We start from the raw sequence: 26,040 nt of genomic DNA, 5'->3' as shown, positions 1-26,040 counted from the left end.
AAGAGGAGTGGCATCGATAAAATCTAATGGTGATAATTCTCCGAAAAAAGTCAGCAACGTCTTCGTCTTCTTGTTTCACATAGTCACCTCCTCTTTTGTTTCAAAGTTTGCTCTGTATAGAATTAAATCGTCTGAAATTTTATTTAGGGTTTGAGTTAGTGGTTTGCAACTCGGGCGGGTACGGGTACCCCGGGTATACCCGTCTCGGATACGGATACGTCTCGGGTACGGGTATACTCGGGTACAAGGGTATTCGGGTACGGGTATGGCGGGTATAATTTTCAAAACCCATACCCTACCCGAGTTATACCCTTACCCGTGTACCCTAGACGAGTAAGGCGGGTACGGGTAGGGCGGGTAGGGTATTTTTTTTTTTTTTTTTGCTGTTTTTTTTTGTTGGTTTTTTTGTTGGTTTTTTTTTGCTTTTTTTTTTTTTTGCTGTTTTTTTTGTTGGTTTTTTTTTCTGGTTTTTTTCTGGTTTTTTTCTATTTTTTTCTGATTTTTTTTGTTGGTTTGGGGGGGAAAAATTCAGATTTTTTGAATTTTGAAATGGGATGAACAGTAACTCGGGTATACGGGTACGGGTAGTCGGGTACGGGTTTAGTCGGGTACGGGTAAACTCGGGTAGGGTATGGTCGAGTATTGGTCCAAAATAACGGGTCCGGTCCGGTTTTTGCCCGTACCCGCGTACCCGAGTACCCGACCCATACCCGAGCTCGGGCACGGGTACCCCGGGCGGGGGGTACGGGCGGGTACGGGCGGGTATACCCGACTGGGGTAAAATCAATCCACTAGTTTGAGTGGCAAGTTTTGTAAATTAAGATAATAGCTCGGGTATTTTGTAACTCTTTATTAATGAATTATCGACAGTTCGCACTGCTTTTCGATCAACAAAGTTCAATTCTATATCATCTCTATTGAAATGAATTGAAATCTCATTAATATAGTTTCCGATCACAGGGATAGTCTGATCGAATTAAAGTTACGGGTCATGTTTGATTGTGGATTAAGAGGTGGAGTAAGAGGTGAGTTAATCTGAAGTAATTTATTCTATATCTCTAGGATCATGTTTGGTTGTGGAGTGAAGTTACTCCAAATTAAATTTCTTACTCCAACTAAGATAAATTAAAATACTTATATTTGATTGGAATTTGGTGGAGTAAACTCATAAAGAGAGAGAAATTGTAACATAATGTTACTCTAATTGCAGGATCCGCAATTGAAGTAAGTTACTCTCACCTAAATATGTGAACTGACTTCGAAGTAACTAAAATATTACTTTATTTTACTCCTTCAAATTTACTCCTCGTTTGACTTCTTAAATATAGAGTAGAGAGTTTACTCCACAATCAAATATGACATAGTAGATTAACTTACTTGTATGATTCATTGTCATAAGCAGAAATACATTTTCCAACATCTTACTTATCTAGATGAAGCAATTTAAACTGTGAATTCAACTATCAAATAATATGTAAAATATGACGAGTGACATTGAGTACGTAATTTAATTCTTATTAATTTTACTCCACAAGCACATATGGCCATAAATAAAAATCTCAACAGTTAACTTAATTTATGAAATATGCCATTAAGAGATTTGAAGAAAAAACAAAAGAGAAAACCCAACAGTTTGCTCTAGCGAAGAAATTGAAGACGAAATCCAAGCAAACGCAAAGTTGAAACCCAATCGAAGGCAAAGGCGACTCGATTGGGTCTGCGCTTCAACTCCCTTCGTCTCATCTTTCTCTTTCAGCCACAATTTCCTTAGTTGAAATTCACAGCTATTATCATAGCAATGAACCAACGACAGTGAAGGAGGAGGGACTGACGAGGGCAAATATGTACAATCTCGTCAAATACTTTCAATTTCTCGTGATTTGGATAGAGGAATATCGATTTTTTTATTAAACGTAAAATAAATAAATCACAAAATAAATTGATTACTTTCCAAATTACAAAAATCATTAGAACAAAAAAAAATGTGGTTACTCCTTTCACAAAAAACCACACCACCCAAAAACAAAACAAAAAAAAGTTAGAGTAACCAAATAAAATTTTGAGTAATTATATTGTCCCTCCAGCTCCCGTCCCCTAAGTGTCCCCCTGTTTCTAACTAACAAAAGTAGTTAGCAATCATTGATAATAATTAATAATCAGTTATCTCGGACTAACTGTCATTAGGGACTGGCGGCGCCAGTCCATTTATTAACCTTCCTTTTTTTTGAAATTTCCTTTTCCTCCGCGCTTTCCTTCTTCAGGCGATCCATCGCGCGCTCCTCTCTCTGGCGATATCGTGCATTCATCTCTCCGACGTTGTCGTACATGACTCAGGCGATCTTGCACATCTTCTCTCAGGTGATCGCAAGTGTTTTCCATTGATATCAAATCGATCTCAGGCGATCTGAATTGTCAGGTAATTTTTTTATTTTTTTTGTTTTTCCTATTTTTGCTGTATTGTGCGATTTGTGTTTGATTTAGGTTATTAAAGTCATTTGTGAATACTTTAGGGTAATTCTATTAGTATGCGATCACAACATATGTTGTATTTTTAGAATTTGATGATCTGATGTGAATATTATCGTAGATCTGAATTGAGCATTTTGTTTGATGTTATGCTATGTATTTTTATTCTGAGATTATGAATACTTATTTCATTTGATTTTATCATGTAATATTGTTACTGTGAATACTTGTTTATTCATTGTTAATAATGACAATAGTAATAGCTGTATATGTTACGAGTTAATGTTTATATATATGTATATGTTATATGTTACCAATGAATATTTGTTATTGTTTAGATGAATACTTCATGAGGTAGATTTAATCCCTTTATAGTTTTTATGTTATATGGTAATATAACCCATGTATAGTGTTCATTTATTAATACTTAATAGTTTGATATGAATAATTGTTGTTATTGTTTATAGTGTAAGATATGAATACTTCATTTATATTGACTATTTAGTTCTATTTAGTCCTATATATTGTTTATGTTATATGGTAATTATATTTTGGTAAGATATAACTCATGTATAATGTTCATTTATTAATACTTGAATAATTTGATATGAATACTTCATTTATATTGACTATTTAGTCTCATTTAGTCCTATATATAGTGTAAGATATGAATACTTCATTTGTACTTATTGTTATTGTTTATATTGTAAGATATGAATACTTCATTAGTACTTATTGTTATTGTTTATAGTGTAAGATATGAATAATTCATTATTATTGATACTAATACAAGTTTACGGTGTTAGATATAAATACTGCATTGTTATTGATATTAATACTAGTTTATTAATACTTGAATAGTTTGATATAAATACTTGATGTTATTGTTCATGTTTTCATTATGTTGTACTAATTTGTTTCTTTTCTTTTTTTAAATAAAATAACAGAATGAGTTTTGATCTTAATGAAAAGGCTGGTGATGATTTGTGGTTAGAAAATTCAAATGGAGAAATAGATGAGGTTGATATATATCGTCATTTTGAATAGCAGTATCGTGCTAACGAAGTGTTGAATGATGATGTTGGTGTGAGAGAGAATATATGGTTGGGATTTGAATATTGAAGCTCTTGATGAACTGAATGGTTTAGAAGATCAAGTTGAAATAGATGTTAATGGTAGGGTAGATGATCAGGTTAAAACATATGATGTGATAAGTGATGGGGATGATGGAATTCATGATTTAAGCCCACTTGTTGTAGATGATTGGTTTGAAACATTGGAAGAAGCATGCAAGTACTATGAACTATTTGGAAAGCAGTCTGATTTTGGTGTTTTCAAAAGGTCAAATCATAAGAAAAAGTAGCATTTTAGTCTAGGTATTGGTTTAACCCCTCCACCCCCCAAAATAGATGAAGAAAAAGTAGCAGCCAAACAACAACAGATTTTACTCATGATGCCAAGTAACTTTTCGTCGCGACAAAAGTTGCATATTAAGAGAGCTGGCTCGAAAGGTGTTACACAAGAAGCCCCCAATCTCACCAGTAATATAATTGAGATAAGTTCCTAAGAGCAAGAGAACCCAACACGGAAAAAAGCTATAACCCAGAAAAGAGTTGTGAAGCGAAGAGTTCAGCCAAAAAGGAAACAAGTTGATAAAGATCCATTTGTTGGTGAACTTTTTATTCATGATGATGTAAAGGAAATTTTGTGTTTTAAAGATTGGATTCATGCTTGCTTCTTTCAATATGAAATTGATGAGGTTGAAGGAGTGTCATTTAGATATCTTGAGGATCATCCTAATTGGGACTTTTGCAATGACAGTTTGTTCATTGATCCCGACTTTGTCCAATTAACTGAGAAAGTTCCATTGGCGAGAAAAATTTGAGAGTATGAAAACAGGGATTTGGTGAGTTACAGTGAGCAATATCTTGGACGATTGGGTGGTTCGAATTTTAAAGGAAGTATTATGGATGATGACTACCCTTTTAGGAACAATGCTGCTGACTTGTTTATGCTTCCAGATCATTTCAAAGATTTGTTGTTCTCCTGCAACAATATTGGTCCTGAGGTATGCATTTTCTTTATAAGGTTTGTTTGGAAGGATTGTTTTACTACATAAATACCAATACTTGAGATGATAAATATGAATACTTGTATAGGTTAGTTAATTAGGGTTTTATATTATTAACAACTATTTGGTAATACTTAGGTATGAATACTTATACAAGTACAAATGATTTCAAAAATATTCATATGCTATTCCTTTATGTATGTATTAATATATGACATGATAGATTTGAATACTTAGGTATGAATAAAAAATAGTATAGTGTCTTGATAAGAATAGGTGTTACAACAGATATGAATACATAGCTTGTTATTATCATAATATTAGTAATATGTTTGTATTTTACATTACAGGTTGTCGAGATTGCTGCATTTTTCCTTCAAAGGGACACACCTGTCAAAAATGATGAGGAATGGTTTTTATTTGACAGGAAAAGCATTGGTAAATTTTAAATTTTTTTTTAAGAATTTAATATGAATAACATATGAATATTTTTGAAATCATTTGTACTTGTTTGTATAATTTTTGTAGGATATTGGACCTGTAAATTCAATGATGAAGCTATTTCCTGCACAGAGGAATTTATTTTCTGAGCAATTTGAAAGGGCAAAGTGTTGTTTGTGTCATTGTCTGCACAAAAACATTAGATTCTTGCAGCCATTGATCTGCCTAACAAAAAGATTTTGCTGCACAACTCATTGAAAGATCAGAGTTTAAACCAGTATTATTTTAGTCCACAGAAATACAATGCATTGGGTCAAATATTTCTTGTCTTGGAGGCTAGGTACTTCATTATTCTCATATGAATTTTAAGCTTTCCCTATATGAATACTTCATCATTCTCATATGATTTTTGAACTTTTTCTTTTTTATTGTTAATCAGGAGATGAAGAGTGGAATAATGTGGATTATACTTGGATGGATTGTCCAAGTCAAAAAGATTCGAATGACTGTGCAATTTTTGTGATTCGAATAATGGACTGCCTCAGCAGAAATGTGTCTTTTGATTTTGATCAGGTTATTTTTTCTCCATTTACCTTTTCAGATAATTATATAATTTTATTTGGTTTAATTCTTTTTTATAACTAATTACATTTTTATGTCAAAAATGTTAGGCCATGATATGCAAAGAGCGTCTCCTTCTCGCGTTTCGTATCCTTGTTGATGATAGGAATGATTTAAAATTTGATCCCAATATGTGAGTTGTAAACTGTTTGTCATTTTGTATGTTGATGTGTTAAGCTGACTTTTGTTAACTGGTAGCAAGACTTGTGTTTTGTGTTTAGTTTGTGGCAATAGTTGTGTTTTGTGCTTAGCAAACTGCTTAGTTTCCAAAGATTTCAGATGTATAAAGCAAACTGCTTATTTTAAAAAGATTTTAGATGTGTAATGAAATTTGATATTTTGTAGCTATATATCTCTTTTTTGTTATATGAATACTTTACATTGCATATTTTTAGATATGTCAGTACTTAGATATGTATACTTCATTTTTTTCATTAATTAGACATGTAAATGTCAGCATTTAGATATGAATACTTCATACGATTGAATATGAATACTTTCAAATAATAAGTATTGTTTTATATAGTTAACGATATAGGAATACATAATCAGTTAGATATGAATACTTCCTTTGTTAATTTTTGAAATTTCATGTATATTGACTAAATATGAATAATTAACTACTTAGAGATGAATACTTAATGTGTATATGAATACTTTATTAGTTATATGCAATTATATTATTATTTCATGAGGTAGATATGAATACTACCCACACTTCATGTTATGAATAATTCCATAATTGGATATGAATACTTAATGTTTATTGACAATATATGAATATTTCATGAGTTAGATATGAATGCTTCATATGTACTATCAATATGTGAATACTTCATTTATATTGACTATTTATTCCTATTATTGCTAATTTTTAACATATTAACTATTCATATATTATTACTTAGAAATGAATATTTCATAGATCAATATGCATATATGTAGAAGTATTCATATCTGTAGAATTCATGTTTTTAGATATGGATGTAGGGTTTAGTAGCATATCGTAGATAAGTATGTTGAAGTGTATATTCTGCGGGTTAGATATGAATACTTAAGAATTAATATATATATTCGCTGTTGTTGTTATTAGCAATTTGGTAAAACGTTGCTTTCAATAAACGGTTGCGGTCCCCAATCCAGCCTGTTGGTAATTGTTAGACGCCGTTAGCGGTCCCCATTAGTCGTTAGTGGTCCCCAAAATTAATGGTCTCCAACATTTTGTGTTTACATTTGACCAATATTATGGATAATAAATAAGACTACTTAAGTCTATAGATATGAATACTATGTCTGTCAACGATGAAAAATCGCGTTAGCCCTGCAGGTTGCCGGCAGTTATCTGATGTCCAAGTCAGTTAGTGGTCCCCTGTCGCATGTTTTTTGTCTTTTAGCGCAGTAAATGTTTAGGAGACTGATATGGAGATACTGTTAGTTGATCCTTAAAATTTTCAATTTCTCCTAATTTTTTTTAGTTTTTCTTTGTTATATGTGGATGTAACCGAATAAAATTTTCAGTTTTTATTCGGTTACTCCAATTTTATTTTTTTTGTTATATGTGGATGGGTGGCGTGGTATTTTGTGAGAGGAGGTAATCAAAGCTGTTTTGATTGTGATGATTTTTATAATTTGAGAAATAATCAATTTGTTTATACATTCATGTTTTATTTATGTTTATAAAAAAAAATTCAGAAATATCCCTTTTCACATCATTTGCTTCCGCCTTCCGATGACGCTTCGGTTCTGATCAATCGACGAACAAGAGTTCCGATTCCACAGAAATCCACTTGGCTGTATCAGATCAACTTTCGGATTTACGTTCGGTATTTATTTAGATTTCAGGATATAGAGAATTTGTTTTGAGATTCGTGTCAAATTGAAACGGACGACTCGCGTCTCATCTACACGGTCGGTCAGGTATTGCGCTGGATCGGATCTGAATTAGCACAATACGGGACAAGAAAGAGAACTGCGCGCCTCCGTCCCTCACCGTTCACCAAAGCCCTAAACCCATTCCAAGCCGCCCAAATTGTAGCTCTGTTTCTCCAGACATTCTCAGAATAAAACGATGGTGTGCTCAAAACCACCTTCAAAGAAACCTAAGAGTGGATTCGATTTTAAGGTACTTGCTCTTCTTTCATTTTTTGCATATTATACTGTTTGATGTGGTTTGTAATAATGGTAGGTAAGATACAGTACGACCAATAATGGTGGAGAAAACGAAGAGCGTCTTCCAACCCGTGTCCATTTTATCGGGAAAGAAACAAACAAAATTACTCAATGTAGAGGCAGAATTACCAACGAAAGACAAACGCGAAAGAAAAGAAGAAGGTCAGGAGCGTCACTTCACAGTGGTCTGTACAAATCGCGCCAAATACCATTGATTTTGAGATGATTTTACAGCGCGATTTCGTCACCTTCAAATCGCGTCGACTGAATTCGACTCCTGTATCTTGTACGTTTCTGATCACAATTTCGTCGTCAAATCCATTTCCATTTCCGATTCCTTGACACCCGAGAGAATTTGTTTTGAGATTCGTGTCAAATTGAAACGGACGACTCGCGTCTCATCTAGACGGTCGGTCAGGTATTGCGCTGGATCGATCTGAATTAGTACAATTAATACGGGACGAGAAAGAGAAAGAGAACTGCGCGCCTCCGTCCCTCACCGTTCGCCAAAGCCCTAAACCCATTCCAAGCCGCCCAAATTGTAGCTCTGTTTCTCCAGACATTCTCAGAATAAAAACCATGGTGGGCTCAAAACCACCTTCAAAGAAACCTAAGAGTGGATTCGATTTTAAGGTACTTGCTCTTCTTTCATTTTTTGCATATTATACTGTTCGATGTGGTTTGTAATAGGATGCAAAAGCACATGCCGAGATGAGGATAGGTAATATCAGTGTTATAAAATGCGGTTTCTATGCGGTATGCGGAAAGTCACCGCATACCGCATATACGGTATACGGCCGCATATGCGGATTTTTATGCGGATTTATATATGCGGAATTTAAAATAAAAATTCATATATATTTGGAAGCATAATCTCACAACAAGAATAAGAATACACATATTTGTAGAACTATTTTATATCCATTATTCTCTAATATAAAAGCAACATAAATATATAAGAATACACAATAACAATATCATATGCGGATCACATGCGGTTATGCGGTTCATATGCGGTTCATATGCGGATCATATGCGGTTCATATGCGGTTCATATGCGGTTCATATGCGGTTCATATGCGGTATATGCGGATCATATGCGGTATGCGGTCAAAAATTATGCGGAACCGCATATTAGACCGCATATTAATTTTCTATGCGGTTCGGAACCGCATACGCATATGCGGCCGCATAGACCGCATTTTGTTACACTGGGTAATATGTAACTCTTGTACCAGTCTGGTACGGTTGAGTTGTTATTTGCCTATTCTTCCTATCTGGTAATTTGGTTCTCTCTCTTTGTGTAGAGATAGGGAGAAGTAATTGGTATTAGTAAGTAAATTACAACTCCATAAGCTATTTAAGGTTTCTAATAAAACAGACGATTAGCCTTTTTTAAAAACAAATAATATAAAAAAATAATAATTCCTGTTACTATTCTTTTTCTTATTTTGTTTTAGTGTTCCTTCTTGTTTTTCTGTTTTTGCTCAGAAAATCAAGCGTCGCGTTGGTAGAAAGCTCCCACCGCCGAAAAATGCAACTGATACATCAATTAAGTCCAAAGGTCACTATATCTCTATTTAATTTAATTCAAACTTCCCTGCAAAAATTAGAAAACTATTACTGATGCCTCAGTGTCATTTTGGTATATACTTATGTAAGCTGAAATTTTAACTACAATTCGTGAAAAGAATGGGTTCCCTACACACGTGTTTTTCTGATATGATGCACTTGTCAGAAAATAAGTCAGTTAGTGGTCCCCTGTCGCACGTTTTTTGTCTTTTAGCGCAGTACATGTTTAGGAGACTGATGTGGAGATACTGTTAGTTGATCCCTAAAATTTTCAATTTCTCCTAATTTTTTTTAGTTTTTCTTTGTTATATGTGGATGTAATCGAATAAAATTTTCAGTTTTTATTCGGTTACTCCAATTTTATTTTTTTTGTTATATGTGGATGGATGGCGTGGTATTTTGTGAGAGGAGGTAATCAAAGCTGTTTTGATTGTGATGATTTTAATAATTTGAGAAATAATCAATTTGTTTATACATTCATGTTTTATTTATGTTTATAAAAAAAATTCAGAAATATCCCTTTTCACATCATTTGCTTCCGCCTTCCGACGACGCTTCGGTTCTGATCAGTCGACGAACAAGAGTTCCGATTCCACAGAAATCCACTTGGCTGTATCAGATCAACTTTCGGATTTACGTTCGGAATTTATTTAGATTTCAGAATATAGAGAATTTGTTTTGAGATTCGTGTCAAATTGAAACGGACGACTCACGTCTCATTTACACGGTCGGTCAGGTATTGCTAGGCCTGCTAATTGGACTGATTTGTTCATGGGCAAATGGGCCGAACAATAGCTGGACAATATCTGAACAGTATATTATTTGGGCAAAATTTAGGTCAGCTAACTGGATGAAATTAAATAGGTCCGAAGTTCAGTTCGGATCAATTGAATCGGGCCGAACATAAAGGCCCTTTGGACAACCCGTTTATCAGTTCGAACTCAGATCCGTTCGATTCTTGTTCGAACAGGAACAATCGAACTAAGTCCTTCGAGTATTCGACCTAACAGCGCCTCTGCTTCGTCTGTATGAAGTAAAGCCCGGGCCCTCTCTCACACCTCACGCCGGCGCGGCCAGTCTCACGGTGAACCCGCGATCTCTTCCCTCGCCGTCACGCCGCCTCTCTCCATTCTTGGTAAGTGGCCCTCGTCCTCTCTCTCCCTCGTTCTCTCAGATGGGATAATAGGTTTTGAAGAGATACTAAATTTGTAATCAACTTTCCTTGTTTAGAACTGAGAGATGAGAGAAAAGTTGGGTTTTGAAGAGATACTGAATTTTTGAGTTTGTGTGATAATGGAAGTTCAATTTTGGTTTGCTCAAGGCTTCAAGTATCAATTTTGGTTTTACTGGTAATATATACACACACATATAGGGAACTGAACTTCAATTTTGGTTTCCTCATATAATAACTTCAATTATCTTTTCATTTGTTGTATGTAATCTAAAGGCCAAGGCATCAAGTAACTTTGTGTCGGCGCAATCAGGTAACGTGCTCATCACCTTCATTTTAAACCTTAATTAATTTATGGATGCAATCACCGTAGTATAAATTAACTAGAGTATCTATATACTAGAATCACAGACTTAGCTATATTCACAGTTCTAAAGGAAAGAAATGTAAAACCGTAAAGGTCCATAATGTAATGTTAGAATCTGGAATCATAGACTTAGGTATATGTATCTATCACAGAGGATCTGAACTGTGAATATCATTTTCTTTTTCTTTGAGCACAATTAGTGTATATGTAATAACTAATTGGTTTGAAATGAGACAACTGGTCCAGCTATATATTTACAAACAGGTCCACATAAGTGTCAATATTCTCTATTTTTTATAAATAAACCAACTTTGCCATATAGCTTTGATGAAAATTCAGCTTTTAATGATGATGTCGTTTATTACACTTACACAAACCAAAGGTTTCATTAAGAGATGCAGGAGACTTCTTTTTTAATTTATGAACATCCACTCAAAAGGAGTCGTATTAGTATATTAAAAGATGCAGGAGACTTTAGGTTGGGCCATTACCTTAGGTATATGGCTGACCTTGTGAATGGTGTAATAAGGTGCCCAGTTGTGAATTGGTACCAGTATTGTACCATTACCTTAGGTTGGGCCTTTATAATTTCTGGTTTATGCAAAATTATTTTCAAATTGCTAACACATGTTAATTTGTTCTTATTTATTTGTGCAGAACCGAAATAACAAGGTTTAGGTGGTAGCTGGAGGACTAAAACTTTCTAATTTTGTGCTTGTTTTAGGGTGTTTACTTTTTTGTCTTGAATTGGGTGAGTCAGGTTTAACTTTAGGATCAATAATAGCTTATCTCTACCACTGATCCCAATGGTGCGTATATGGACCAGAGAATATAGTTCTTGTTGCCATTGAGAACTATAGTTGTGATTTTGTGGTTGTTAGTGATTTGAGTCATGTTGGGGTGATACTGGTATTAGTTACCAGTAAATGGTTCTTTTTTTGTGGATTCTAATAAGAACTGAAAAAGGTGTTGTGCTGAGAAGGGATTTAGAATTTATGATTTCTTTGGACTTCTGTGTAAAATGGTAGTTAATATCAGCTAATTACTAGAAAATTATTCTTGGTTTTATTTGGATTTGATATGTTGTCAGGCATCCAATTTTTGTTTTCCAAGAAGCGTATATGTTTTATAATTTTCAATGAAGTAATTATGTTTTGATTTAATAATACTTGTAAAGTTGAAAAAATAAGATATCAATAGTGTGAACGAAGATAGCCAGATAGGGTCCAAGTCAAAGGATTTCAGTAGTTTGACCGAAGAAAAAATAAATTTGATCGGAAATAATTGAGCAGGCACTACCATTTGATGAAAAAGTAAATTTGATTGGAAATAATCGAACAGGGCCCGATAGTGTGACCGAAGAAAAAAAGTAAATTTGATCGGACATAATTGAACAGGGCCCGGGTTCGGATAAGATCCGGGCTTATTAAATTGAATTTGGTTTGGTTCGGGCCTGAACTTCTTCTCATCCCATTTAGTTTGGACAGGGCTTATTAATCTGAATTTGATTTTGAACAGGTCATGATTATGGTAAAAGGTCGGCCCATTAGCAGGCCTAGGTATTGCGCTGGATCGGATCTGAATTAGCACAATACGGGACGAGAAAGAGAACTGCGCGCCTCCGTCCCTCACCGTTCGCCAAAGCCCTAAACCCAACTGACCCATTCCAAGCCGCCCAAATTGTAGCTCTGTTTCTCCAGACATTCTCAGAATAAAACGATGGTGCGCTCAAAACCACCTTCAAAGAAACCTAAGAGTGGATTCGATTTTAAGGTACTTGCTCTTCTTTCATTTTTTGCATATTATACTGTTCGATGTGGTTTGTAATAATGGTAGGTAAGATACAGTACGACCAGTATATAGTTTTTAAGTTTTTTGAGGGCCTAGGATGCAAAAGCACATGCCGAGATGAGGATAGGTAATATGTAACTCTTGTACCAGTCTGGTACGGTTGAGTTGTTATTTGCCTATTCTTCCTATCTGGCAATTTGGTTCTCTCTCTTTGTGTAGAGATAGGGAGAAGTAGTTGGTATTAGTAAGTAAATTACAACTCCATAAGCTATTTAAGGTTTCTAATAAAACAGGCAATTAGCCTTTTTTTAAAACAAATAATATAAAAAAATAATAATTCCTGTTACTATTCTTTTTCTTATTTTGTTTTATTGTTCCTTCTTGTTTTTCTGTTTTTGCTCAGAAAATCAAGCGTCGCGTTGGTAGAAAGCTCCCACCGCCGAAAAATGCAACTGATACATCAATTAAGTCCAAAGGTCACTATATCTCTATTTAATTCAATTCAAACTTCCCTGCAAAAATTAGAAAACTATTACTGATGCCTCAGTGTCATTTTGGTATATACTTATGTAAGCTGAAATTTTAACTACAATTCGTGAAAAGAATGGGTTCCCTACACACGTGTTTTTCTGATATGATGCACTTGTCAGAAAATAAGTACTGGTATAGGGTTGATACCAGTCTTGTAGGTCACTTGGTACTGATTTGAGAATAGGTACAAGTAAAGATATGGTACTGGTACATTGCTGAGAATAGGTTCCCTAGTGTAGGTTATAGTGATTTCGCATTTGTTTGTTTTTTTCTTTTTTTTCAGAATATTGTGTGTGGTTTGTTACATTAATGAAACAGGTAGCTGTTGCTACTTTCTCAGAAAAAAAGAAATGAAAAGAATGGGACATTATTGTTCATACATTTGTGCATGTCTGCAGTGGTAAGCTTTCTGTTTTGTATTGGGTTGTCCATTTGGTGTAATGTTGTTGAGTGTTGTATAACTGATATACTTCTAAAGGATTCAACTTTTGACCCAACTTGAAAAAACTGTAACATACCACACAATTAAGTTAATTTCCAATATCGATTTCTAAAAACAGGCCCATTCCAAGAATTAACTTGTAATGAAATGCAGGGTCTTGTCATAATTAACAATTTAATTGGTTTTTTTTTTTAACAGCTATTGTTCTACCAGAACAGACCTTGGTAGCAGACAGAACAGACATGGCGGTCAATAGAAAGGGCCTTACACTTAGAGAACTCCTTCAACAAACGTCTCACCATAATTCTAAATTTCGAAGAGGTACTTCAGATTTTAGTTTTGTTTTGACCAATTTTCGGTGTTTTTTCTGCTATGTGGCTTGATTTAAAAACCCTAACCGGAAGACCTAAGAAAATAAGAAAAATGCAAACAGTCTGTATTTGGTTCATAAATTGCAAAAACTCTTTCCTTTTTTAATTGATAATTTCAAAAGGTCCCAGGGTCGTGTTTTGTTGGAGAAAATAACAAACAAAAAAAAAAACTACCTTCAGTTGGCATCTAACAATGATAAACCATGCATGCTGATAGAATTTGTTTTTATAGGAGTTATAAATCATTTCTTCAAAAATCATATAATATTTCCTATAATAATTTATTGTAACATTCAATGTTAGATTAGTCTAATTTTTGTAAAATTTTATTGGAAATGATGGATCATATGTCTTTTAAATATAATGACCTTTGTTGCACTATTGTTAATATTTCTATTAGTGTAGAAATACTGAAGGTGTGAGACATTAGTTGCACTGTGAAAGTTGATTTTGTTTCATTTTATGATTCAGGGGATTTGTTACAACACATAAATAATATAGGACACTGTTTTGCAATCTTCTCCAAAAAAGTTGAAAACAACACTGTCAAATTGATTTTGTTTTGTTTTGGCAATTTTAAAATTGGTGACAAATCCCCTCAATCATAAATTGCAAAAACTCTTTCCTTTTTTAATTGATAATTTCAAAAGGTCCCAGGGTCGTGTTTTGTTGGAGAAAATAACAAACAAAAAAAAAAACTACCTTCAGTTGGCATCTAACAATGATAAACCATGCATGCTGATAGAATTTGTTTTTATAGGAGTTATAAATCATTTCTTCAAAAATCATATAATATTTCCTATAATAATTTATTGTAACATTCAATGTTAGATTAGTCTAATTTTTGTAAAATTTTATTGGAAATGATGGATCATTTGTCTTTTAAATATAATGACCTTTGTTGCACTATTGTTAATATTTCTATTAGTGTAGAAATACTGAAGGTGTGAGACATTAGTTGCACTGTGAAAGTTGATTTTGTTTCATTTTATGATTCAGGGGATTTGTTACAACACATAAATAATATAGGACACTGTTTTGCAATCTTCTCCAAAAAAGTTGAAAACAACACTGTAAAATTGATTTTGTTTTGTTTTGGCAATTTTAAAATTGGTGACTTATTCTAATTTTTTTTTTATATTGGATACTTTTGGAACGAAGTGTCGTTAAATGGGATAAGAGATTTGGTAATGAAGCATCCCTTGGAGCTTAAAACACACAAGGTCGCAATAATAGAGAAATTGCGTGAAAGAATTTGTGATTGCGACAAAGCTGTCAGAGAAGTTTTATATAATATTTTTGAATGTGTGATCTTCAGATCCTTGAAAGAGGTAAATCTTCAATTTGTGTATTTATCCGGCGCCTTCATCCTTATACTCTGCCTTTGTATGATATATGGTCCAAATGAATCATAAGAAAATAGATAGAGAGTGTACAGGTATGAAATACTCGAATAACGTATCAAATGTTGAAATTTTGATCTTGCTGTACTGCACAGTACAGGTGTTGTACTGACATTATATTACTAGTCTGATAACAATGAATCAAAACATTTACTGGTATCTAACTTATCCTGATAGTTTGATATCTTAGACGGCCACACTTCTGGTACAACTGGCATATATCTCTTCCTGATTCTCAAATTCTCCATCTCTTAATTTTAGTACATATTTTTCAGGATATAAAGGGACCAACAGTGGACCTCTTGATGGCGTACATATTTAATGCGATGACACACATGACTGTTGATATTCGTCTCTCAGCTTTTAAATTTTTTCGGCTTCTTGTTCATAGCTATTCTTCTTCCTTCTTCATGCATTCTGACAAGGTTTGTATCAACAATTGCAAATTTAAATAGCACATGCTTGTGCAAGACCTGATTGGCACAGTATTTGTATATTACCATACTGTAAATTCTCAAATAACTGGCAGTTTTTGACCAAATCTTTATGTTTAAAATTAGGATCCCATTAAATTGTAACACTAGCAGTCCAACCTTCTCAATATTTAATCAAGGTTTTTCACAACATATTTGCTTAAACTTTGGGGTAAATAACCGTAATTATGTTACCGTTATTCGGTACTTCTGTGGTTTTGTTACAGTTAACCGTGGACATGCGAAATGTTACTGCATTTATCATATGTTATAGGTACTGGACCACTACATGGATATATTGAGAAATAGCCAGATATATTTACAAGAGAAGAACCAGCTCAACGGTATTTTGAGCGGCCTTGAGCATTGTCTTTCTCTCCTCAATAATAAAGGAACTGATACGGACAATACGATTAATACTCAGGTTTGTACCATGTTGTGTTTAACCATAGAAATTTAAGCGTATTACTTGCCAGACTTTAGTTCTGGTAACCAATATATTTTGTTTGGTTTTTAAGATTTTGTGCAAATTTCCTAATAGGTTGCTTTTGTGTTATAAGTGGGTCACTGGACTTTCAATTTGTTTCAGTTAGGATGCTCTGTTCAAATTGATCTAACAGAATGCCGGCATGGATAGTTATTTTTGCTAACGTGGAGTAGTTTTTGTTGATGTGCATATACTCTATTTTAAAGTTGGGAACTTTTCTACCTGTGTGGATAGTGATATTGTTACTCTTTTTCTTTTGGTTTTTGTTTTATTAAATTTAGTTTTTGGTCCTTAAAGTGTTAGAACTTTCATTTTCGCCAAATTGTTGCTTGAACTTTGAAAAAAAAAAAAATTTGTCCTTGGAGTGCCATTTGCACCACATTGGTCCTTGAATGCAAAGGACTAACTCAGTTCATGATTTTGTAAAGTTCGAGGACTGATTTTGTGCAAATGAAAGTTCAGGTACAACTTGGCTTTCTCTGGGGAATTTAAAGACCAATGTGGTGCAAATGAAAGTTCTGGAACAATTTGTTTCTTTCGGTCAAATATTTTAGGAATGCTCTTTTGTCAGTGAGCGTTGGGGTATTTGGGAGGGGGTGGGGACTGTTGGTACATTTTATAACTTTCCTTACCCTCCACTTGGTGAGCACTCCTTTTGAAAACTTTTTATTGTTTCTCACTTGTTCATAGAATAAAAGCACTGCTGCGAAGCGGCTTTTGCACGCATACAGAGACACCTCTGAAGAGCCTGGTGGAAGAATTGGTAATTTTGCAATTAAGTCCAAACATGTTTAGTTTTTTCTTTCATTTTCCATTCTCATAAGACAGTTGACCCAGTTGTCTAATACTAGAGAAATTCAGAATTTCACTCAATTCCAAGCTTTATTTTTTAAGAGGGTGACAATGTAAAAATTACTTCAAAATGGCTTTCAAAATTCAAATAGGGGATCTGAGCTGCTAAATGTCTAAACAATAAACGCTGAAGATTGATTTAAAAAAAAAATTCATAACAGTTGTCTTAGAGAGGGACGTGTTTCCTGTAACAATCTTTTTTTAGCACTAGTGGACAACTCCTGGTAAATATGTGTGTTAAAATTCACGATGAGCAGTTTTGATCAGCCACAATAAATTTGAAAGGTGTAATTTTTGAACCAATAGCATATGCAACTGGTAGTACACAAATTACAGTGAACGACAGCAACAACAGCAATGATCACCCTTTGAATCAAAGCCTTTATACCCCTTGTCATGCTTTATGTTGCTCTATTTTTTATGGTTATATTTTGATTTTTTTTTTCAGGATATTCGGCAAAATTTGATAAGATTGAAAATCTCATACCAGTTCTTGCTAACTGCTTTGAGGAATCCATGTCCTTATTTAGCACAATTCCGGATGTAACTGGTCAATCGTTCAAGATTTTATCGTCCATTATTCAGTGTTTGTATTCAGCTTCGGAAGTCCTTGTTCAAAATTCAAACATGCCAAAAGAGCATCTGAGGTGCTCTATTTTGGTTCATTTGAGGAAAATATTGGAGGGGTTTCCTTTTGGGCTAAAAAATGACCTCACCGACAAGGTCTCTCTATGTCTTCTCTCTCTCTCTCTCTCTCTCTCTCTCTCTGTCTCTCTAATACATGCACACATGAACACAATCAATTTTTGTGATGAATTGTAGGTCTTGTTTAGATTAGATCATTGTATTTGTTACAATTTTCTAGCATTTTAATTTTTTTGTAATCTAACATTAGAATTGTTGCAAGGGAATTGATTTTTCTCGCTGCTCGCCAACCACTCCTAGCACAACACACATGTATTCTATTCTGCAAAGTGGAAATTAAGTGTGAACCATGTACAAGTGTGAATTCTATCCAAACTTGAATATTTTCCAGGATTCACACTTAGAGACAAAGATGCCAGATGACATGGTGTGCTAGGAGTGGTGGTTGAGCCTGCCATGGACGATGATTGGCACGCCTCAAATTTTGGATAGAGAATGTGGCTTTGATAAACATAGACCAATTTGATAAATATTCAATTTATTATCATAATTGATTTCGGGAATACAGGGAGATGAAGAATTCTTCATTCTAAATGTTAAAATTGTGGAAGTGTTCTTGCTTCTTGGTGGATGGGTGGGGCCCATGTCCTACTTGGCTGGTGAATTTCTCAACTTCATAGAGAGAACTCTGCTTGATATGTCTGGTGTACGACTAAGTAAGAAAAAAGAGGATAATTTAGCGTCATTATTAACTTACATGCCAGTGCTCATCTCACATGTCACAAATGATTGGAATGATCGATTGCTAGAGGTACACGTTTTATTAATTTGAATTCTGTTTTTGAAGTTATAAGAGTAGTTGCATAGTCAAGGTTTATGGCATTAGCTTCACAGTTGAGGCTCAATTGGGTTTGGTTTGTTACTTAGTACTAAAAAGTTGGAATAGCTTGATATCTTATGTTTTGTTGATTAAAATGGACGTAATTGCAAAATTTAGGTTAATTGAAGCATAATTGGTTTTATCAAGTAATATTGAATAGCAGAAGCAAAGCTTACTTGAAGCTTAATAAGACCAAATTTTGGGTTATTTGCAGATTGGTATTAAAACTGTTGTACCTAGTTGTCTTTGAAGAATCAATTGACCCTCCACTTACCATAGTTGCTAGTAGTGTCAAAATGGTCCAATTTTGTCTCAGTTGATCTTGTGTTTAACTTTAATAAATCTAGTGCATCATTCAAGTTGCATCTAATCTTAATTTTTTACTCTTAATTACAACTAAAATTAGCATTATCTATTTTATTCTTCACTCTATTTTGTGAAACTAAGCTGGAGTTGATACTTGGCTGTTTAGTCAAATGATAGAAATAGTGTATCTAGATTCTAATATCAGCATTATTTCCTTCAGTTTTGCAAAACATATGCATATATTGAAGTCATTGTTTGCTTTTTCTATCTTTTGAAATTCAGGCCTTTACAAGTGCATACAAAGAATGCAATGTGGAATCTAAGCTTATGTTGGGTTATTTATCTTGTATTGAAGAGATGCTTCTTCCCGAAAAGGGCAGGTCCATACCAGTCATACCTTACTATGCTGCGCTGATGCATTATCAAATTGAATGGGTTAGAGAGTTACCTCGTGTTCTCTTGCACATGGGTGAGAAGTATCTATCTATTAAAGAGGATATTGCTAAGGAGGAACCTGCTAAAGAAGAGAGTGCTAAAAAGCAACACCTCCTGATATTGTGCCAGTATATGAAGGTACCAGACATTCTGCTATTAACTGTTGTGATCTTTTCTATTGTGTTGATTTAGCAATTTAATGATCCTCTCTTGCTATTTCTAGGTCATGTTCAATCTCCTGCTCCGAGTGGGTCAGACCAGTGTATCAACAACCCCTCTAGCAGTAGAATATGACACTATTCAATTGTCCCTTTGTGATTTTTTCAATGCGAAACCAATGGGTATTTTCATAAAAATTCCAGGCGAGTGCCAGGAGTTGGCCGTGTGTTGTTTGTATTATTTCTCGAGCTTGACACCTGCCCTTCTTAAGTCTCTTTTGTCCTGTTGTTTATGTAAGTATTCTTTCCTCACTAGCACATACTCCTTGCGATACAAGTTTCACTGCAAATAAACTCAAGTTAGAATATTTTTGTCCATTTGGTGCTTCTAGTACCGGTTTTGATGATAGTACCAAAATCTAAAGTTGATTGTCTGGTACTGGAATTCAACAGACCTCCACCAAGAGATTGATTTGTTTCATTATTGTCTTTAGTTATTGCGAGTTTTTTCAATTTGTTTTTTTTCTTTTCTTTTGAGAACAAGACCAACATCTAGCCCCCAAATGTTTGTTCTTTTTTTTTGTCATTTTTTTACTTAAATTTTTCATTTGATTGTTCTTAACTCTGCAACTAAATGCAGGTGAAGAGTTGGATCCAGTCATTTTATTTAAAATAATTGAGGTGTTACATTCAACTTATAAAGCAAGTCGATTGCATTTCTCAGACCAGCTAGGGTTTCTACTCACCTTGATTTCTCGTTTTAGGATCTATCCTGGTATTAATTTTACATTTTAGTACCTTTTATTATTATTAGCAAGCTGTTGTTTAAAATTTCCATAAAATAGAACTGAATCAATATACCCTTCAATGCTGCTTATTTGCAATGTGTCCTTGTACTTCTTTATTTGCAGTATTTTTGTATTGAATTTTTTATATAACAATGTTTTGGTGGTTTAATGCAAATCTTTTCTTTTTTTGAGATTTATATTACATTCAGACTTTGAAGGTCATATTTGTAGAGAGGTCTCCCTTCTATTTTTTATTTGAATTTTCGAAAGTCTTTCTTTGTGTATTTCTAACATTTCCTTTTTGCACAGAAACAGTTGTGGTGAAGATCCTCAATCAGGACCCCTTTAGAACTCTAACCGGTCGTGTTTTCACGCACCTCTCTCAAATGGGGGATGGATCACTCCTCCTAAAGATATTGTGGGGCGCACTTGCTGACGAGATATCACGAAAGCCAGCTTTACCAAACATGCATGGGTTGATGCGAATGGTGGTTGCACTTGACATGAGGCTCTCTAAGCTGTCAGATAGTGAAGTACATGATTTGGCTGGTTGGGTGTTTAGCTTCATAATTGCTTCTTCTATTGTATGCACTCTCTCCTTCCTCAGGAATGTTTTTCTTATGTAACGCCCTCTACCCTAGGGGTGTTCATTGGGTTGGTTCGGTTAAAACCGAATAGTCAAACCAAAATTTTATGCGGTTTTCAAAAATATAACCAAATCAACCAAATAACAACCCAACCAAAATAACCAAAGTAAATTTCGGTTTGTTTGGTTGAACTATAATAAGGTAGATTAAATTTTAAAAGGTCAAAACTCAATACATACACAAATACATTTAATAATAAAAAAAACAAATATGAATTATATATCCAAGTTGTTGATATTACATACATTGTTCAATTCCATACAAAATATGTAGATGTTGTAAAATATCCAAATAAAAATAACCAAATATAAATAATGGAAAACAGTATTATACAGCTGTGCATTTTTGTATGGAAGTAATGGAACCTTAATTCAATTCTGACATAAACAAGCAGAATCTTGCCTAAATCAATTTGCAACTATGCAATCGTGCCATGTTATTATGCCTCAAAACGCCCACCTTTTACTTAATCGTCTAATGAAATTATGACTTACCTAGCCTTTGATGTAATTAAACTTCTGGTCCTTTTTTTTTTTTCTTTTTTTCAAACAGTATTTGCCGAAAAGAACAGGCTGGGCTGCTGAATCAGAAAATATAGAAAATTTCAAGTATTTATTGAAGCCATGTATCCGCCTCTTTCAAGCAAGCAGCAAGCTCCTATCTCTTGTTTTGGATTTATTTAATCTTTTCATATTGGGAGAAATTGATAACACCTTTCCAATGGAGCCCACACGTAAAGTGCAAATTGCAATATCTGTTCTTCTAATTCTACATGATGATGTAAGAGCTCAAATCAATCATTGTTCGAGTGAAGGTTCAGTTAAGGTCGTCTTTGAAAACATCAAAAACTTATTGGTGAGTACTGAAATCATAGTTTTGTCTTTTCTTAGTTTATGTAATTGTTTATTTTTTTATTTTTTGTATACTAGTTAGTGTCAACAAGTGGTTACTGCAGTATACAGTTCGAGTATGATCTGATCATTCCGGTGCCCAAAAATAATATAATTAGCTTATAGTCCGGTACATACTGGGTATCTACCAAGCCAAGTTCAAATGAAAATTTTATTTGTAGATTTTGTTTTTATAATGCCTGTATGAAGGCAGTACGGTCCAGTACTGTTACACAGCTAGTCTGGTTAACCTTTTTGTGTGCTTTGACAGGAATCAGACCATCTGAACTTGGCAATTGATGAAATGCAAGAACTGAAATTTGAATTTGAACAATTGAAGACTACAATGTGCACCAACATTTGATCCTTGGTACTTTGTAAGAGATGTTTTTCCGCGCGTGTTTTGGTGTGTTGGGGGGGGGGGGGGGGGGGGGGTACTAAACAGTGTTTGTAAATTTCAACAGGCTTTATGCCTTTAAATTTTGTTTAATGAAAATTTTGATTTTGAATAGTCATTTTCGAAATGTTTCTTGACATATACGACTTTCTTCCAACATGGATTTCTTCTATTAGCTTAACATGCTATTTTATCAAATTAGTGATCCTTAAGCGATTTTTAGCGCGTTAAGACGGTTGTCAAAACTAAACAATCATCTTTATTCTAATATTGATCTGCTGCATAATATTTTCATGTTTTTTTGATCAAATGATGCATAATTCATTCTCAAATCTCCCTCATTTTATTTACATCGACATATTTTTACACGATTTTGATACTAATCAAAGTAAATCCGTTTTATTGTAGTTTTACAAGATTTACTTGAAAAAAAAAAATCCCAATCAACACGTGGTCTACAATTCTATTTTTGAATTACTGACTAAATAAAGAAAATAAATACATTAGATTATGTTATTTTGATCGTGATATACAGTCCCTGTCTCCTTGTGTGTATACCTTTTTCATACGCATAAGATTATGAATTTACTATCGAGATCAAAATAAGCATAGAGTACTGGAATAACTTGATTACGAAAATAATATTAGCATAAATACGCATCAGTTATTAGACTACCATCAATAACTGATGGTAGCCTAATAGCCTTCCAATATTTAGCATAAAATACTGCAATAACTTGATTACGAAGATAATATATATTTTTTGAATAAAATAAAAAAAATTGTTGAGTATCTCTCTCTCTATATATATATGATATTATAAAGAAAGCGAGAGATAATTGTATCAAAGAATCTTTATTTTCATTCTTGATTGTGTAACTTTACAAATGGCATAGTACATCTCTATATATAGGCAACAGCTTCTATCTCTAATTTCTAGCTAATTACTTTTTATGCCACTAACTGATTCTAACTAATTCAGTTTATTACATCACTAACTGCCTAATCCACTAAGTAATCTTCTGGATAGTCTTCTACATGGTATTGGTGTTTGGTTTTCGTGAACGGTTCAAACCCATTTAATTAGCTTAAGCTGCGGAAAGAGTAAAACAAAAATTTTTACATCTAACTTAAGCTACGGATTAAATGAATCAAGAAGATTCGTTTAATCCTATTTACAGATCTACTCCATAATTGATTTCCTAAAGCATTAAATCTATTTACAAATTAAATAGATTAATATAACAATTTATACCTTGATTCCAAATCTCAGTTGGAATGCAGACCGAGCGAGTAGAGCCTCACCAGGGATGGAATCGACTCGCAGTATCACACGTGTGATACCTCTATTGGTTATCCACCAGGACTAACCGGAGAGCGATTTACTTCTTCTGCCAGAAATACCGTAAACCGCGGAATTATGCAGAAACACTATTCACCGAAAAAGAGACAGATTAAATATATTTAAGAATGCAAGTTATTCCGTTTTACTAATAAAGCAAAACATGAAATACCGCAGAATCTAAAAATATATTTTTCCGAATCTCGTAATAACCGAAATCAGGGAAGAGAGGGAAAACCGATCAACGAAGTAATCAGATTAACACGTGAATTAGTGAGTCTTTCTCTCTACCCCTACCCCTCTATTTATAGACTTTTGAGGAGGTTGGCAAAAGACCAAAATACCCCTCAAAACAAATCTATTTACCAAAAGCCCTTGACACCTCATCCTTTTATCATGTGAAATGACCAAAATACCCTTGCCACCTCACATGACACATGTCAACACAAGGGAAGTCGGCATAGGGTGAAAAAGACCAAAATACCCTTGGCCCATTAAGGCATGAATAGTGTTGGGCTTTGATTTTGGGCTTTTGACTTTGGGCCTTTAATTTTAATTAAGGCTTTGATTATTTTGGGCTTTTAAATCCATAATTCAAGCCCATAATTAACAATTAAAATTCCAAATCATATATATATAATTGTCATGTACAATTATATTTCTTTTCGGTTATTGTTCGGTAACTTTTATACAACGTAACGTGTACGTTTATAAATTAACTGTTGTTTCTGCTTGTCATTCTAAATGACATTTATAATTTAATTATATCACGTATAATTAATTATAACCATCTTAATATTAATTATAATCAATTTATAATTAATCAGTAAGATTCTCCGAGTAGCTCCTATATGGTGTGACCCAATAGGATCTGTGTTATGTTGGTAAACAAAGTTAAAACTGTTTTAACTTCTGTTAGTCATGGGTGGCATCTGGCAACACATCATGACCATCCAATTACACAGATGATGCTGTACTGTACAATATCACGATCCAGTAAACAATTTACTTGTGTCAGTTCTTCTGTCTCATAGCTATCAGATCAGTTTCAAGGTAGATGTGTGTCATCCTTGGTAACTGTATCTTTTCTTGATCTTGAGTAGATTATCAAATATAATTACTCTTGTAATTATACCGCATGCAGATAATCTAACTCTATCAAGGGGCCCAGTGATGCTATAGCTCGTATAGAGATACGAGGGACAAATAGTATTCTTAGCAGACTATCACTTCCTTAGCTAAGTTATATATATATGGAAATGCTACCGTTATGGCTGCTTTTTACGGACAGCGTTAGATAATACTTACTCATATATATTTCTTAGTGGGAACGATAAATACCTCATACTGTAGAACTTTGACACTGAATGAAAACATAAATGACACGAACACAATTCTATTTAATGTTTCATTCGGGGTCTGTCAAATACCATGTTCCTAGAACATGTATCCATGTGATTAAAATGACATCTCGTGTCAGGTGGTTTGTAAAACTTAACCATCTTTTAATCCACATGCTAACCTTATCGCGGTAATTAGTGTTCCTGCTAATTACCTTGGTCAGTGACTTTTAAGAGTATATATTATCTATATTATGGAGTTTCACAATTTCAGTCATGAACTCGAAATGATCCATAATTTCAATAATACTCAAGGCAACAAAATGATATATAAATAAACATTCAATTCATGAACAAAGCTTTATGATTAACTTATCGTATTATTGACTTCTAGATTATTACAAACTAACAATCTCCCACTTAAGCTAGGAGCCAATCATCGTAGGCCCTAGTTACACAAATCTCTAGTATTCTAAAATCTCGTAGATCTAAAGAAAAACTCATAGCCAGTCTCCTATGTGTCTCAGACCCATAGAGGCAATATGCATCTGGTGCTTGGCTTGAGGAAGAGGTTTCGTGAGTGGATCAGCTGTGTTGCTGACTGTGTCAACTCTACATATCTTTACATCACCTCTATTTACGATCTCTCGTATCAGGTGAAAACGCCGTAGAACATGCTTGGATTTCGAGTGCGATCTTGGTTCTTTGGCCTGAGCTATAGCTCCATTGTTGTCACAGTAGAGGTCCACAGGGCCTTGAACACTGGGAACCACTCCAAGTTCGCTAAGGAACTTCTTGATCCAGAAACCCTCTTTAGCTGCCTCGGATGCAGCTATGTACTCTGCTTCGGTGGTTGAGTCTGCTGTAGTCTCTTGCTTTGAACTCTTCCAGCTCACAGCACCACCGTTGAGTATGAACACATACCCAGACTGTGATCTTGAGTCATCACGATCAGTTTGGAAACTGGCGTCAGTGTAACCATTA

The 26,040-nt window shown here is 34.1% G+C and overlaps 1 protein-coding gene across 3 annotated transcripts; it reads left to right on the top strand.

Annotated features, from left to right (window-relative positions):
• The first annotated feature begins 10,367 nt into the window (after positions 1–10,367).
• LOC144555163 (uncharacterized) lies at positions 10,368–22,555 on the top strand. Of its 3 annotated transcripts, none has more exons than XM_078303401.1 (18): positions 10,368–10,475; positions 10,788–10,824; positions 11,536–11,629; positions 12,397–12,651; positions 13,073–13,145; positions 13,841–13,963; positions 15,175–15,344; positions 15,692–15,841; positions 16,164–16,313; positions 17,067–17,139; positions 17,677–17,951; positions 18,442–18,684; positions 19,342–19,632; positions 19,718–19,946; positions 20,293–20,427; positions 20,756–21,024; positions 21,640–21,942; positions 22,249–22,555. In XM_078303401.1, exons 4-18 carry the CDS (start codon positions 12,598–12,600, stop codon positions 22,339–22,341), a joined length of 2,631 nt encoding a protein of 876 aa, XP_078159527.1. In that variant the 5' UTR covers positions 10,368–10,475; positions 10,788–10,824; positions 11,536–11,629; positions 12,397–12,597; the 3' UTR covers positions 22,342–22,555. The 3 variants fall into 3 exon arrangements, with proteins under 3 accessions (XP_078159527.1, XP_078159525.1, XP_078159526.1); XM_078303399.1 differs by having other exon boundaries at positions 10,376–10,475; positions 20,750–21,024; XM_078303400.1 differs by lacking the exons at positions 10,368–10,475; positions 10,788–10,824; positions 11,536–11,629 and having other exon boundaries at positions 12,394–12,651; positions 20,750–21,024.
• The last annotated feature ends 3,485 nt before the right edge of the window (positions 22,556–26,040 follow it).

The sequence above is a fragment of the Carex rostrata genome, chromosome 6 (assembly GCF_964058835.1).
Source record: "Carex rostrata chromosome 6, lpCarRost1.2, whole genome shotgun sequence".
Taxonomy (NCBI): domain Eukaryota; kingdom Viridiplantae; phylum Streptophyta; class Magnoliopsida; order Poales; family Cyperaceae; genus Carex; species Carex rostrata.
The sequence above is the reverse complement of the archived record's forward strand: the minus strand, read 5'-3'. Positions and strand labels throughout refer to the sequence as shown.

Bases quoted from the DNA above. Each gene is read 5' to 3' on its own strand.
- LOC144555163 (XM_078303399.1), top strand. From the start codon at position 12,598: ATGGTGCGCTCAAAACCACCTTCAAAGAAACCTAAGAGTGGATTCGAT. The intron at 17,952-18,441 runs GTCTCTCTATGT...TCGGGAATACAG, and splicing joins AAAATGACCTCACCGACAAG to GGAGATGAAGAATTCTTCAT. The intron at 21,025-21,639 runs GTATGCACTCTC...TTTTTCAAACAG, and splicing joins TCATAATTGCTTCTTCTATT to TATTTGCCGAAAAGAACAGG.